Below are 16,580 nucleotides of genomic sequence, written 5' to 3'. Positions count from 1 at the left end.
CCTAATGGTTACGTGAAGCCTTCACACAAGACCTCGGTTCTGTATGGGACCTTCACGTGTTGCTTGCGGTGTGCACCTCCAGAGGAATGAATCATTGCAGTGGGCCAAATGCATTTTTCTGGCTGTCACTCTGGTAGTATTTCGGAATTTTAGTGGCTAACTGGGGGAAAAAAGTGATGGCCCTCTAAAAAAAAAAAAATAAATAAATAAATAAATAAATAAATTTCAATAGAGAGAGGTCCAAACACCACAGTCTGTGTGATTCACAATCCCAAGCCCCACTCATTGTCTGGGAAGTTTCTGGTGGGTGGGGTTTGTCAGGCTGCCGGTGTAGATTTTGGTCACGTGACTCCTGGAAATCCGGCCGGGGGGGGGGGGGGGGGGGGAGTGGTAGAGGCCTCCCCCGCAGCCTGGCTGTATGTGGCTGATCTTTTTCTTTGGCGTGTGGTGGTTGCAATGTGCACATTGAGTAACCTACATCTGAAAAGAACCATTATGCAGAGGAGGGGGGGAGGGGAGAGTTCATTTGCTCTCATCCTTCCTCCTGGTCTGTCCTGGGAGATACTGAGTTATCAGCGCTAAGATCCCGGGTTCCTGCATACTCTCAGGGACTTAAGCTGGAGTTTAAAGGATGAGATTCTGTCTATATCTGCTCTCCGGAAACCTCTTCTGTAATCACTTTTGGGTCTGACCCTGCATAATCAGATCTTATCCACTGCATACTCTGCTTGCCTTCCCATTTAACCTGTTCAGCCTATGGAGAATTCCCTAATTTCTCCCTCTCTTCACTCCTACCCTCTTCTTCTCTCTCCTGCCTTTATTATAAATATCAATATTGTGGCTTTTATGTACCCCTCCCCCAGCCACAAATGAGGAATGGCCATTCAGAAATGTTCTTCTAAAAGTCTTTTGTAGACGGCGGGTTTACAGTTGCATCAGAGCAATGTCTCCTGAGAAAGGAGGTGATCCCCATCTGTCCGAGGGGCTCGGGGTAATAAGCCGGGTGTTAAGAGAGATGCTGAAATTCAGTGGATGGGTTGGGTTCTTAACACACATGCTAAAACAATTTTTTTTTACTCCCAATGCAGTAAGCAAATTGTATGCTAATGCATTCCCGAGTTAAAATGTGCACTCAGCACAGGCTGAGCACATGTTTTAGGGGGAGGGGGGGGGGGGGTCTCTTGGATATGATTTATGAGCACAAAAATCAGTTTTTTGGGCGGCATACAAGCCTTTTTTGAACCAAAAACAAGCGCAAATCATGGTTTTGTGCGCATTAAATTATCTTGCGTACACAAAACATGATCTGTGCTTGTTTTGTGCTCATAAAATATAATTTATGTGCACAAAAATACATGCAGTGCAAGAAGCATTTTTTTTGTGTGCCCAAAGCATGCTTTCTGCACATAAATCCCGATTATAGGTCCCAATACCAGATCTCTGTAGATTAAATACTAATGGTGGAAACTTGACTCCACCTTTCTGACCAGGAGTAAAAATTTCCAGGGCCAAGACAACCCAGGATAAGCCAGCGCACCCCTCTGCGCTAGGAGGGTAATAGGTAAGGCCTTCGTTAGCATGGGATTTCCAGGCGACGGCGCTCTGCAGTACGCACTTTTACGTATTTATTTATTTATTTATTTTTAATTTTTATATACCGAAGTTCTTGTGGGAATTACAAATCACTCCGGTTTACATAAAACGATGAACTGCCCAACAGCGGATGGGGGCTTTACATAGAACTGTAGAACATAAGGAACAATAAAACCGGATGTCAATTTAACATAGTAATAATAAATATAATATAATATGTACATACAATTTTTACGTGTACGTATACATTTTTTTTTGTAGGCAGATCTCCTTGCTGCAGCGGAACTCAAATTTTTGTGCCCCCCCCCCCCAAAAAAAAAAAATGTACACGCAACTGTGGGTTAAACCGAGTGCTCTGCTAAGTGCCCTTATCACATCAGGCCCCGAGTGCTGGGACTCGGTGGCGAGACAGCCCTGGGTGATGGCGTGTTCCTGGTGTTTGCTTTGGGACCTTTAAAAATGGGAGCAGTCTCTTCCCGCTCTCCCCAAATCATCTCAGCCCCGTTTTCTTTTGGTGTTGGCATAATGGGATTTAAATTTCCATTGAGCTGCTGGAAGGCAGGTGGTCGAGGTGTGTGTGTGTGTGTGTGTGTATTTTTTAAAGAAAATATTTAACACTTTTTTTCTTTTTGTCATAAATGTTTTCTGTTATTGTAACAGCCACACAGATTACAAAACCAGTGTTGGCTGAACAATGTCATAAGAGGAAAGAAACTGGGAAGTCATTATATACCATTTGCCAGATAAATTATATAATCCTTTGCACATTCCTCTATATATCAGTTAGTGCTTCGTGTCTCTCTTCTAATTGCATTGGGTCTCATTCCTAGGTCTCTTTTTTTTTTCTCTCTTGCTCTCCTAGGTTTTATTTCTGTGGGGGGAAAAGTTTCAAAGCTGTTTGTGTGAGTAAATTGGCTTGTCTGCTGATAAAAAGTGCACCCAGGGTTCAGCGGTGGGAGCACCTTTAACCAGATGCCTGGGGCGTGCTATCAGGGCAGGGCTGGGAAAGGGCCTACTTATGGTGGATTTTTTTTTTTATTCTTTATTTATTGATTATTAACATATTAAACAAGGACATTTCCAATTTGAAATGTATCATTCATTCACATTAAGTAAAAAAAAAAAAAATTACAGGAACAAAAATAAAGATTTTACATTTCAATCCCCTATATTCATATTAACCTGTAAGCGGTAATGGGGAGATCCAAGGGTTACAAGAACAAATTATTTAAGGAAAAAGGGAAAAAGAAAATAAAGGAGGCTTTATCCTGCATTTTAACAATACCCTGAGCTGGCTAGATAACTCTGCCCTCTATAATTATCCAAGAAGAAGCGTAACTGAGATGGCTCAAAGAAGATATACCGAGTATTATTTAAGTTCAACCCACATTTACAGGGGTATCTAATTGTAATCCGTGCTCCTAGTTATGGTGGATTTTTAAATCTCCGCTTCTCGGGTTCCAGAAAAAAAAGGCACCAAGTCTGCGGGATCTTTATACTATGAGCATAACTTCCCTTTTGAGAATGAAGTGCAAAGTCCTCGGGCACACAGCATCCACAGACTTTGCACCTAGGCAAACAATTTAAAAAAAAATATATTCCTCCTCTTTATTTACACTGTTAGGATTTTCAAACCTCTCCTTTCCTGGATTTGCTCGTCAGCTATTCCTTTACCTGTATCAAAGTGCTGCCTTCACAGGGCTCTGATGAAGATCTGCTGTCTGTGAGGTATTCACACTTTACATATATGAGTGTGGCATCTGCATGGGGCTTTGTTGACGATTAGGACAGCAGCACCCCGAATATAGCAGTACTTAAGTTCACAATAGTGGGGAGCAGTATCGGGGGTTAGGTTTATGCTATCCCTAAGCCTTCACTTCCCCCATCCATCCCCTTGATTGTAGACCTTTGATCCCTCCGCCTTCTCCTTCCCTGATCTCATGGTGGCAGCGGTGGTATCCATCAGTTTGAGTCAGCGCAGGGACTTAGCCAGTGCACATTTGTGATCCTTGCCTTTCAAATGCTTGCCCAAGGAGGGCAGTGCCATGCTGCTGAAGTTCAGTGAGTGTGTGCTGGCTCCTACCTCACACTTATTCATATTGCTGTTGATCAGAAGTCTGAGTAGTTAAGGATGCAATTGGAGGTCTATAGCTATGCACCCCCAGAATACTGCTGTGTAAATCTAGGACTGTTGAGGAGTGGCTTAAAGAGGACCTTATGAACTGCGTAATAGCAGCAGGTTTGTATAACCTTCCTTCAAATAAGTCTGAAATGTTTCATTCGGATTTTAAATGCAAGTGTTTTGGAAATTCAGATGAAAAACGTTTTTGACTCTTTTGAAGGAGTGTTAGATGAGACTGTACAGTTCCTGGTCTGAAATGAAATAGACATCAGAAAGAAACGGGGATCTCATGACTTGACTTAAGATTGAATTACTTTTTTATTTTGCTAAAGCTGATTTAAGATAGTATTACAAGCAGCATCATTCAGTAAACCAGATCATTACAGTTTCTTCTCATTATTGTTTTTTTTTTTTTTTGGCCTTACTTTAATACATTATTATATTATTAATACATTATTGTATTAGATTGTATAATGTTTGAGGGCTCCTCCTGCTTCATTGCACCCAGTGTTGTAAATGCAATTAAACAGGGAGCGCTGCTGTACTGTTCCTCATCAAAACCCCCTTGCAGGAGTCACACCAAGTCGAAAAAAAGCATACATCACTTTATTCGAGTCCTTCCTCCCCTGCCCCTAAAAAGAAATAAAGTATCCTGGGCCAAAATAAAAAGGAGACGAATAAGACCAAAAAAGGAACCAGCAGAGCCAAGAAACAGGCAAATTGGCATTTTGTGATTTCAGGCTAAGGCTGCTGCTACTTTAAGAAATGGATGTGCAGCAGTTGTGGGAAGCTCTGAACAATAGACCCAGTTCAGGGTGCTGCTGAATAGATTAACGAGATTTCCATAATTAGAGGCCTGCAGGACAATGGGATTCTCCCTTCCCCCCCTCCCCTTGTGTCTTTGTGCTTTAGGTAAGGGATGGCCAGCCAGGATGGGAACTGACATGTCATTTGGTGGCCGGACAGCAGTTTTCTCACAGTTTTCAAGGGCGGGGGTGCATTGTAACATCTGTGTCCCCAGTGATTCTGAGAGCCCCCACCAGCAGTATCGCATGCTCTGGTTTTTCTCTCTGAAGCCTGTGGACTGTATACATTCGAAACTAGGAAAAAAAAATGAAGGTGATTTGGAAGCCATTCACAGCACCTTCAGATCCATCTCTCCCCTCCTTGAGTTGTTTTTCAGCAAGAATTCTCAGAAGAAGCTAGGTTTGTTCTTGAGAGATATTGCTTGTTTAAAATAACAATGGAGAAATGGACATAGAAAAGCAGTCCGTATGATTACATTTTGTGTGTGTGTGTGTTTAGTGATCCTTATTCCTTTAGGCCTCAGTTGGAACCAGCCCTAACTGGGGGCTATGCAGGGCCAGATTTAGGCCTAGGCAAGGTGCCTAGGGTGCCAAATTCTGAAGGTGCCCAAAATTTAGGACTCTCCCTTGCTGCTCTTTGATCTTTGAGGGCAAACCCCCCCACCCCACCCCTAGTCTTCTGCCATAATCTTAAATCCGACCCTGGGATTGTGGTGCCATGAGGCTTCATTCACAACTACCTGGCTCCACCCATCACACTTTTAATCCCCCTTCCTATCCAGCCTGACAGTGATCCTCAGCTGGGCTTCAGTCAGCCACTAGATGTCAATGTTGCACAGTGGCTGGGATGCCTTCCCTACTTCCTGGGTGCTGTGAACGCTGCCCCTACTGGTCAGATCCCAAGTTGGCTCAGGGAGCAGAAGCAGTGTTGCCATTTACGGGCCGATACAGTAAACCACGCTCTCCTGTGCGCGCGATTCAGTAACTTAATTTATTTAAATTAGGGCCGGCAGTAAAAAGAGGTGCTAGGGACACTAGCGTGTCCCTAGCGCCTCTTTTTTGACGGAAGCGGCGGCTGTCAGCGAGTTTGACAGCCAACGCTCAATTTTGCCGGCGTTGGTTCTCAAACCCGCTGACAGCCACGGGTTCGGAAACCGGACGCCGACAAAATTGAGCGTCCGGTTTTCAAGCCGCGGGCCCATTTAAAAAATTTTTTTTTTTTTAACTTTTGGGGCCTCCAACTTAATATCGCCATGATATTAAGTCGCCTGCAAAAATTAACGCCTACCTTTTGGGTAGGCGCTAATTTCTTAAAGTAAAATGTGCGGCTTGGCTGAACATTTTACTTACTGTATCGCGCGGGAACGACTAATAGGGCCATCAACAAGCATTTGCATGTTGCGGGCGCTATTAGTCTCGGGTGGGTTGGACGCGCGTTTTCGACGCGCTATTACCCCTTACTGAATAAGGGGTAAAGCTAGTGCGTCGAAAACACGCATCTAAATGCTGGTTAAGTGCGCTCCACCAGAGGGCGCACTGTACTGTGGCCTGTCAGTGATTTTTGTACCTAGATCTGGCAACTTTTTGAACCAAATGGAGATTTTAGAACTGTGAACGAGGCAGGGAACTAATTTATCAACTTTTGGACAATTTAGCTACAAATCTAGCGATTGTCCCACAGCTCTAAAATTTCCATCAGACCTACCTACTTACGGAGCATATCTGGAAGCTGAAAAGTGCAAGAGAGTGAGAGGATGGGGCAGGAAAGTACAAGAGTGAACCCGCTTTTGGCCAGAGTGTCATGCTGGCTCTCTGTTCCTTCACTACAGCCCCTCACTCCCTCGGAGCAGGCCTTGCTGGTTCAGTCTCTCCCCTAACACCAGCCCCGAGAATGTGTGTGAATGTGACCCGTGCCCCTTCCCCACTAATCTTACAGCTCACCAGCTATGCTGACACCACTGCATAACATGGGTTTTAGCTTATTGGAGATTTTTTTTTTTACAGTGGATCTAATGGCGCAGAAACCAGAACCGCTCTGGGTTTTCTGTGATGTGCTGACACTGGACCATTGAGTTGATCAGAACTATTCTTTTCTTTAAATAGAAAGTAGTAACCTATTTTTTTTTTTCCATTCAGCAGTTTCCTCCTTTTGGGTTCTAGCTCAGCCGGAACCAGGGCTGGGACTGGGTGCCAGGAGCCTTCAATCACAACTACCCTGGGAATTTTTCCCCCCCTCTTTTTTGTATTTTCTCCCCTGCCCCTAGCTTACTTAGGCCACTTGTTGCAGTGAAGGTCTTCGGCCTGGGGGGGGGGGGGAAGGTTTGAAACTGGAGACAGGCATGCGAGTGCAGCAGTCGTGAAATTCTTCTCTTGCGCTCCTAGCGTTTCGCGCGACATGGCTAGCTGGAGGCACAAATGGCACCCGCCACCGGGGCTCACTGAGCGACTTTTTTTATCTCCTTGGACTGCGTCCAGTTCTGATGCTAATCAAGGAGATGTCAGGTCCAAGGACCCTGCTTTCTAACCTCTTACCGTTTCACTGCTTCGCTTGGTCCAAAGATCCTATTTACAGGGGTGCATGGACTTAGTCCATTTTACTTTTTTGTTAAGTATCTGTCTTAATTCTTTCTTGATAATACACGATGAGATTCTCTTTCGTTTACCGTAACGAACCACTGTTTTAAAAATCTTCAACAAAGTTGGTTTAAAAAAAATATTAATAAAAAAAAAAACCAACCCCAAAACCCCCAAACAAACCCTAACTCATGTGCTTGGGCAGCAGTCGGCTGAGAAGTTGGCATGGGGCCGTGGCTGCTGGCCATGCTTGCATCGCTTCCTCTTTGTTTCTGGTGCCAGCCTGTCAGCACGGCAGGAGCTGCCCAATGGCTGAAAGCCACAGCTGTGTTTGACAGGCCCTCAGAGCTTTGAAGAACAAATATGCAGTTCTTGTCTATACAATAATAATCTAAAAGCAGCCAACCCACTGTTTTTTGTTTTGGTTTTTTTAATCGGTATTTCCACATGCACTGGCCCTTTAACCACCCGTTTCCTTCCAAATATCTGTCCCGTGTTTCATGAAATTCCTCCATTATCTCCTCTTTTTAATTGATTTCTCCCCCCAAATTTCCATTTGAGATCATAATTTATGCCAGGCTTTAAAGGGGGTCCCCTGAAGCTGGGTTCCAGCGTCTAGTCATGATTCTGTGGTTTATTTGATCGCTTGACGTTTTTCCTGTGATGTTTCACCCTTCCTCCTCTTGTTTTATCCTTCCCTAGTCTCTCTGTCCTGCTTTATTCTCATTTCTGTTTCTGGTTCCAGGCATTCCCCCACCCCACTAGCCCCTGTCCTCCAGAATTGCTACTGCTCTGGTTTGCTGCTGCTAGTTGGGAGGATAGCAGGCTTCCATGAAAATAGCCGGATCTACAGGACCGGTAGCAGGGGTCGGAAGGGCCTAAATGCACAGATCCTCCAGCAAGAAGAGCTGCAGGGGCCCCAGAACTGGCCTCCACTGCAGCAGAACGAGTAGCCAGTGGTGAGATGATAAATCACAGGCCTCATTGTGACAGCAAGCCAATAAGAAGCCAAAAGCCTTAGGAGCTGTCATGGTGGTAACTGGGAGACAACACCATAAGCTGTAGGACCAGCCTCAGCCAGGGTAGGGGAGGGATGAGAGCAGCAGTGGGATGATGGCAGAAGCAGCCAGGTCACTCTCAGTGGCAGTGGAGGGAAGTTTGCCACGGCCTTGAGCTGCTGTGCAGAGTGATTGAATCACTACAGAGCATGCACTGCAGAGGTCCATGTCATAAGGAACCCTCCAGTCTGGTTCCAGGTCCTCTAAGTAGTGCAGGAACCGCTAGTCTTAAGGACACAGTGTGGCAAAAACCAGGACTGGCTCAGCCTTTCCCATTACAACATGAGGCTGTCTCCACAGGGAACATTGTCTGTGGCTTAGTTTAAGCCATTTCAGCCTTTACTTCCAGCTTATGGTTTACAATTTTTTTTTATTATTTATTTATCACATTTTCAAAAAAATACCCATAGCAATATAAATCTTTGTACAGTAAGCTTAAGAGATCCATTGTAAGAGGAAAGTTATTCTGATATCAGAAAGAAAAACAAAATATTCATTTACCTCAATATTGACTACACAGATCATTTCCAGAACAAGGGACTGAGCTTTGTGGAGGAGGTGAGGAGGACCCAACCTGTGGGAGACATCGGCCCTGTGTTGAATTGGAGCTTTGTTACTACCTGACTCCACTGTGGGCCCTGGTGCCAGTAATCAGAGGCGTCCTGACGCCACTTCCGGTTGACGCCGGGAGGAGCCCTTAAAATCAGGCCCGCAGCGGCGTGCTGCCGAAGCCGCGTGCGCCAAAGGGGCACGCGGCTTTGCAAGAAATATATATTTTCTTTTGAGAAATCCATCTCACCCTTGCAATACCTTGGCCCCCACAAGGGAGAATTGTGTAAAGTGGTTTTTGTTTTCAGCAGAGTCTCTTGGTCTAATTATCCTGGACTTTCTTTGTTCTTTCTTTTTGAATAAATATGCCTCATAAAAGGAAAGGTAAAGTGAGGATCTTCCCTTCAGAATCCTCACTCCCATTAGACCAACGAGTCATCACATACTTTGCTGTATCTACCCCTGATCTGATGCAGGTAAGCCTCGCTGGCGGAATAAGCAAGGGAGGAGGGCAGTTTTCGCCTGAGGAAGTTTCTCTTACGCTGCCAGACCCTAGGACACCGCTGATGAATTTGCCTGGAAGTGGTATCGCTGCTTGGGGGACACTGGACGTTTCTGTCAGTCCTCTGGTTGGAGGGAAGCAGAGGATCAATCCAGGCTGGAGGATCTGAGGAAAATCTCGCACGCACGGGTAATAATCCCAGTGAATGAAGGAGCAGCAGGGGGTGCTTATCCATCCATCAGTTATCCTTGGAAAAAAAGGATCCTCCCTTTCAAATTGAACCTCCTGGAACTCCAACTATACCAGATCTCCCTACTGTTATGACCAGACCAGCGGTGGTGACTTTAGACTCACTCTGGGACTTGACTGCGGGTCTCCTACAGGTTTTCTGGAGACAGTTTCAGCGAAGCTAGATGTAGCAGCTAGGGATCATCAAAAAATTCTGTCGGAACACTCTTCCACCATGCAAAGGACGGGAACTGATATAAAAAAATATACAGATAGTTAATGCCTCAGTAATCCCAGAGCGATTAAACACTATAAGAATTGAATCTTTGGAAAATCATTCCCGACGTTTAAATTTAAGGCTTATTCATTTTCCTAAGGTTTTAGGATTACCTATAGCAGCCATAGTAAGGAAATATGTTGTGGATGTATTAAAAATTCCTTTGGAAAAAAATTCCAGTGTTAACTAAATGTATATTTTTTTCCATTTCAAAAGAAAAGAGAATTAATGACGACCCCCCCTACTAAAATACCAGAGATTGCCCAATTTGACAGCTTTCTTAGAAGGTTCCACAGAGGAGGGGCTTGAGAGAGCTGCACTTCTGTTATCCTTTCTTTACTTCCAAGATTTAAATTTAGTAATGAAGCACCACTTTCAGTTTTTAAATATTTCCTTCTATGGTGGTCAAGTTCGGATGTACCATGATTTTGCTAAAACAACGCAAGGTCGTCATAAGGCTTTCTTAAGTATGAAACAAGAAGTGATTGATTGTGGTGCAACATTTCTCTTACGATACCCTTGTAAGTGCGTTCTAAAAATTGGTAATAACACTTTTCTTTTTTTTTTTAGTCCAGACCAGCTGCGTAATTTCCTGGAGGCCAAAAGGGGCCCCTCAGCCATAATAATACGGAGTAATTCCTGGGTATAAAGTAAACTAATGGGGAATTGTTTTAAACTACTGTTTTCTTCTTTAATGTAGTTTATGTATAATCTCCTCAAAAATTTTCTAATTCTCCCAATGGTTTACAATTTTTATCGTAGCAGAAAGATAAAAAATAATAAAAAAAAATAAACCCCACAGCAAAAAACCCCAAAGGCACAAAAACCTTGTCGATAATCGCCAGGTTATATTTTCCTTTTGGATTTAAGGATGTGTTGGGGGTGAATACTTTCACTTTAATGAGGCACACCAGAGCTGTATGTATGGTGGGGGTTGGGGGGTGGCTTTGCCGCTTGGACGATGCCGGCTCAGCTGTGTGGAACCGAGCTCCGAATAAAAATTGAAATGACTGAAACCGCTGTGCACCAGGAAGCCTTAAAATATTCTCTGGTCTGCAGTACCCGCCTGAGCGGTAGGATGAGAAATGCGCCCTATGTAATCTCCCGGGAACAGACCTACTCTAGAACGCTATATGACTAATTTAGTCTAGCCCTTTTTGTCTCTGTGAAGGACAAAGTGATAAGGAGCACACCACGCAATTGAATCAAGAAATCAATTACGTTGGAGTGCTTCTCGAGATGTGTGTGTGTGTGTGTGTAGTGCTGCAGGGGGAGCGCTATGCCACTTCAGATTAGGGCAGAGGCTCAGGGACATTTAATGCTGTTGTTCCTTGCAGTGCTCGCAGGCCCCTGGTTAGTCTGTGAGGGTGGACGTGTGGGTTGCCTGGCACTGGGTGGAAAGTGGCGGGGGAAGAGATGTACCTTAGTAACTCCAGGACTTTGCGCCTGCTTTGCTGCGGGTGCAGAGATCAGACCTGAAATCTCTGTATTCTTGGACGACTCCACCCACGGGTAAAAGTGCCCGTGCTGTGTTTTTTTGCCCGCACGGGGGGGGGGGCAGTTTTCAGCCCCCCACCCTGTTTTATCTGGGGTAATTGCTTAGTTCACCTGGGTAAAAATCTTCAGAAAATCGCCCTTGCCGTGGCTTGCCCAGAGTCACGGAGAGTCAGTGGCAGAGCTGTGATCCAGACCCGGTGGACGCAGATGTGCCGGTCAACAGACGGGGGGGGGGGCTTGAGTATTAGAAAGGTGCGTGGGGCTCGGTGGCAAACGCCTGTACGCTTTACACGTGGCAGGACCCGGCCTCAATTCCTGGGCTGGGTCCTTGGGCCCTAGTGGCCGGATTGAGGGCCACTATTGCCGGCTCCCGGAAGGAGTCCTGGTGCCTGACCCTCCCCCTCCCCCTCCCACCACCACTCCCATCGGTCGAGAACGATCGCTGCAAAGACTCAGATTAGAGTAGTAAGGCGGGAGAGGCCCTTGAGCAGTTGTGAATGATGGCCCCAGCTCTGAAAACTATTAGCTCTGCCAGCCCGGTCCCTGAAAAAAAAAAAAATGGGTACGTGGACGCCGGACGGAGCCTTCTGCTTTTCAGATCCATGCGGGGGAGGGGGAGGGGGAGGCCAGGCATGGATGCTCTTAGTCAGTGAAAGCACTGCATAATCTAATTGTGCCCAGGCCACAAAGTAGCTTATGTAGGCTGCAGCTACCAGTGAATGGTGCTTTGCTGGAGCCCCCCCTCTCCCCTCCCTGCTCCCGTTAGCATTCCCCTGAGGTCTTTGTGAATGAGCAAAAGAGGGGAACGCAACTGGAAGGGGGAAGAGGGGGGAGAGAGGGGGGGGGGGGGGGAGGAACACGCACAGGAGGAACAATGGGCCTATGCAGATGTTAGCCAGAGGGCTCTGTGCTGCGAGGAGGGGAGAGAGAGAGAGTGTGTGTGTGTGTGTGTGTGTGTGTGTGTGTGTGTGTGTGTGTGTGTGTGTGTGTGTGTGTGTGTGTGTGTGTGTGTGTGTGTGTGTGTGTGTGTGTGTGTGTGTGTGTGTGTGTGTGTGTGTGTGTGTGTGTGTGTGTGTGTGTGTGTGTATATGATCAACACTGCAATGAAATACTGGAATGTGTTTTGCCTTCAGCAGAGGCTGGCACTGTAGCTTTGTCCGTAAGCTGGGAGAGGGAGCTGATGGCTAGAGAAACCTTGCGACTCAGCCTCATTGTCCTGGGACAATGCCATGTTCCTTCCAGCAAGCCGTCCGGTTCTTCCAAGCTGCTGCTTCAGTTCCGGCCATGCAGCCCAGCTGACAAAGCACTTTTTTTTTTCTTTTTTTTTTCTTTTTTTCCCTAAGCATTATCAGCTACCACAATGGTGGGTTAAGTTCTGCTGTGTCAGATTCTTGCAGTGCATTTACTGAGTGGAGAAGAGTGACACAGGTTTTTAAGAGTATAAGGTGATGAAAGTCTCCCGCATCTGCGGCAGCAAAGACCCGGTCCATGTTTAACTTGCAAGGTGACTGTGCAGCTGGAGGAGTGGCGTGTTGTTGGTTTGAGCACAGGATTTTGAGGCAGGAGTGCTTCTGAGAACAGACTTTGAATGCCGACTTTGACACTAATTCTACTTTTATCTCCCTGTGCCTCAGATCTTAATCCCGTCTCTGTCACCGACTGTCCGTCTGTGTGAGCTTGGGCAAGGCCCTTCATCTCCCTGTGCCTCCCTTGTAATCCTTGGTTAAAGACAATCATTTAGCTTTCTGTAGCACCTTCTATCGAAATGCACTTCAGAACTGAATACTTCCCACCACCTCTGGAGTGGAAAATCTGCTACCACTTTTAGTGCCCGACTTGTATGATAAGAGCTTCCGAGAAGGAAGTGAGGCTGTCCAGTAATATTCCTTGGTTTCCACCCATGAGGAAGAAATGCAAAGGAACTGACAGGAAAGGTTTGGGGGGGGGGGGGGGGGGGAGAGACCCAACAGCGAGCCAGACCCGAAGGTGAACTAGGAAGTGGTCCAGGAAAAATACAAGTCAAGAGCCTCTCTTCTTATTTAAAAATACATTCTGTGGCACATTCCCGAGACACCTAGCCAGTTTCTCCCAGCCTTTCTAATGCCCTCAGCATCCTGACGGCGCCTGTGACACGGGTCACATCTGACTGGCCAGAGGTGGGCTGGCCAAGTAGTTCGGTCCGGAGAGGCTCAACTGCTTCTGGTTGCACCTTGCTACATTTGCAGGCTCGGTGTGCCAAATAAGTGCAGTGGGGAATGAAACCAAACCAGGACTAGCTCAGCCTGTCCAGATGATCCGGAGCCAGCCTGTCCTAACCCTGCAAGGTTTAAAGGTCTGAACACAAAGAAATGTGCACAGTGCCTTCTTTTTGAAGTTCATTGATTGGTTGCTCAGAGAAATCATTTTATTTATTTTTTTTTAATGCGATGGCCATTGAGCCACTGGCGCTGTAAAGTATAGGAGAGTCGATGATCTCTCGTCACTTTGTAATATTGATTTCTTTCTCTTGATTGGCAGCTCTCCTGAAGATGCACTGGACGCCAGAGCATGCTCAGCCCCTGAATCAGTGGCCAGAACAGCACCTTGATGTCTCCTCCACCACGTCCTCCCCGGCCCATAAATCGGACCTCTACCACAGCAGTCGACAGCGGTTCAACTATGCCTGGGCCAACGATGACATCTCAGCGCTTACTGCCTCCAACCTTCTGAAGAGATACGCGGAGAAGTACTCTGGAGTTCTGGACACTCCCTATGAAAGACCTTCGCTCAGCAGCTACCCAGATGGCGCTTTTGGGCCGGTCAATGGACAGAAGGGTGACTTGGAGCCCTGGCAGATGTCACACAGCTCGGAAACTGCTTATCCCTTAAACTCCTTACACGATGGACTGTCTGGATCAAAGGCAGTTGTCCCTCCAGCGGTGACCCCAGGAAATGGGCCAGGAGGGTTAGGTAGCCCTCCAGTCGGACCTGGCAACCTGCCTGATCCCATCTATCCCAGCAACCCATGCGGGGGGCCTACCACATCCAGTGGTCTTGGAAATCCCCAGGAATATACCTCAGGCTATAGTGGCACCTATCTGCCATCAGGTTACTGTGGCCAGCCCACCTCAGCACTTCCTCCTGCACATCCTTCAGCTCTGCACAGCTCAGGACTTCTCCAGTCAACGCATCCCTCACCAGCACTGGTCCCTGGCTACAGTTCCTCAGGGTCGATATACAACTATGCTTCCGGGAGTTATCCTCCACAGCCTGGGATCGGACCTGCCTATGGAGCAATGCATGCACCACACCCTTCCTCTCCTTACCTGCCTTCAGGTATTGCTGCACCCACCCCCCTTCCACCACCTTCGTCTTCCTCCAGGCCACCTGTTGTCCCCAGCTACAGCTATCAAGGCTCTGCTTTGACTCCAATCCCAGTCGCACCACTGAGCACTGAGTCAAGTGGCCCTATGAAAAGGAAAGCCTTTGACATGGCCGCGGAAGAGGAAAGTGATGGCAGGTACCGAAAATACAGCTATGAGCAACCAAAGTCTACCTCGGCATCCCCATACCAGATGTCGGACAGTGGGGTGTCTAATGAATGTAGAGGCAATGGCTTTAATCGGAGTAGCGAAACGCCACTGGTGCCCTTCAAGCCCGGGAAACGCCCAGCCCTGGAAGAGCACGTAGGGAAGTATAACAGCCAAACAATGAAGGCCCTGATCTCCCCTACTTACAGCACTGGGGAGGGACCCTTAAGGTCCAGTGAAGCATTTGAGAAGTTCACCCCTCCTTTGGTTAATGGTGAACAAGGAAACACTGAGCAGGGCCATGCCTTCCCCCACAGACTGGAGGTCAAACCACAGATGTTCTGTGGCCAGTCTGAAGAACAGATGAAGGACATGGACCCTTTGATTTTGGAACTGGTGAACAATGAAATGGTTGACTGTGGGCCTCCTGTGCAGTGGACCGACATTGCAGGTCAGGTGTCGGTCAAGGCTGCGATTGAAGAAGAGTTGGTCTGGCCTATCCTCAGGCCAGGGGCTTACACTGGAGCTGGCAGACCACCCAGAACCATTCTGTTATTTGGGCCTCAGGGATCAGGGAAGACACTGCTGAGCAGGTGTGTGTCAACTCAGTTGGGGTCCACTCTCCTAAAACTCAGTGGCACTGCGCTCGTGTCCAAGTGGAAGAACGAGGGAGAGAAAATCTTAGAGACTTTGTTTTTCCTGGCCAGTTGTCGCCAGCCGGCGGTGCTGTTCATCGGGGAGGTTGACGCTCTTCTCTCCGCTCGAGCCAGCGACGAGGCCCCTCACCTGAGTGGCGTGAAGTCCCAGCTGCTTTCTTACCTGGATAATGTAGCTACCTCAGCCGATGACACCATAGTCGTCATTGGGACCACTAGGCGACCTGGCGACCTTGACGAAGCTGCTCACAGAAGATTCACCAGGAGGTTCTACATCTGCCCACCTGACGGCCTGGCGCGGAGACAGATCCTTCACCATGCCTTGGCCCAGCAGAGCTACTGCCTCAGTGAGCGGGAGATGGCCTCCCTCGTCCAGCACACCGAGGGCTACTCGGGCGGCGAGTTGATCCAGCTTTGCCAGCAGGCTGGGGCCAACCAGCTTCAGGGCATTTCAGGCCAGTTACAACCGACTTCGTACAAGGACTTTGAGGGTGCCTTCTGTAAGTTGCGTGCCAGTACATCACAAAAGGAATTGGACCTGTACACGGAATGGAATAAAATGTATGGTTCCAGACAGTAAGAGCAATGAGAGCCTGCTGGAGCCATGGAACTGCTTTTCAGGGTTACTTTGACCCTTCTTGTGGTAGCTCGGGGGGGGGGGGGGGGGGGGGGGTGCTGCCGCCATATCCCTTGAGCTGCAGAGAAAAGATCCTTGCTTTGGGATTCTTGCCTTACGCTCAGAAACACCAAGGACTTGTAGAAACCTGCCTTGAGTGAAGAGAAGGGAAAGAGGGTGGGGGATGAGGGGATGCTGGACAAATGGCCCCCCCCCCTCCCCTCCCCCAACAAAACATGGCAGCCAATGGGAGTTAACCTAGCAGTGAAAGCTGAGGGCTAAATCCACTTAAATCTCATCCTTGTTGGTCACTTGGCCACTGGATTGGCAACAGAAATTCCTTTGAAAGCTGGTGACCAAATTGGTTGTCGAGGCTGCCCTTTCGCCACTTTTGACCATAGGGTTGCCGCCAGCTTGTGCTCTGATGGCAGTTGGTAAGAGTCCATGCAAAACCTCCAACAAAGAAGAAATTGAATGTGGTGGAGTAGTTTATGGTGGGGGAGGATTTGTATTGGTGGGGGGGGGGGATGTTGAAAAATTTTTCTGTGGATGTACCAATGGGAGGCAGATGCTTGCTGTACTCAGGGTGTCTA

The 16,580-nt window shown here is 47.4% G+C and overlaps 1 protein-coding gene across 3 annotated transcripts in view; it reads left to right on the top strand.

The window, feature by feature from the left end:
- Nucleotides 1–16,005, top strand: part of FIGNL2 (fidgetin like 2) — a 107,198-nt gene extending 91,193 nt beyond the window's left edge. For all 3 annotated transcript variants that reach the window (XM_029594970.1, XM_029594969.1, XM_029594971.1), the window contains one exon: nucleotides 13,724–16,005. In XM_029594970.1, coding sequence (XP_029450830.1) covers nucleotides 13,735–15,951 — 2,217 coding nt within the window. In that variant the 5' untranslated portion in view covers nucleotides 13,724–13,734 and the 3' untranslated portion in view covers nucleotides 15,952–16,005. The remainder of the gene's footprint in view (nucleotides 1–13,723) is intronic.
- Nucleotides 16,006–16,580: the final 575 nt, after the last annotated feature.

Source organism: Rhinatrema bivittatum, chromosome 3 (assembly GCF_901001135.1).
Source record: "Rhinatrema bivittatum chromosome 3, aRhiBiv1.1, whole genome shotgun sequence".
NCBI lineage: Eukaryota > Metazoa > Chordata > Amphibia > Gymnophiona > Rhinatrematidae > Rhinatrema > Rhinatrema bivittatum.
The sequence above is the reverse complement of the archived record's forward strand: the minus strand, read 5'-3'. Positions and strand labels throughout refer to the sequence as shown.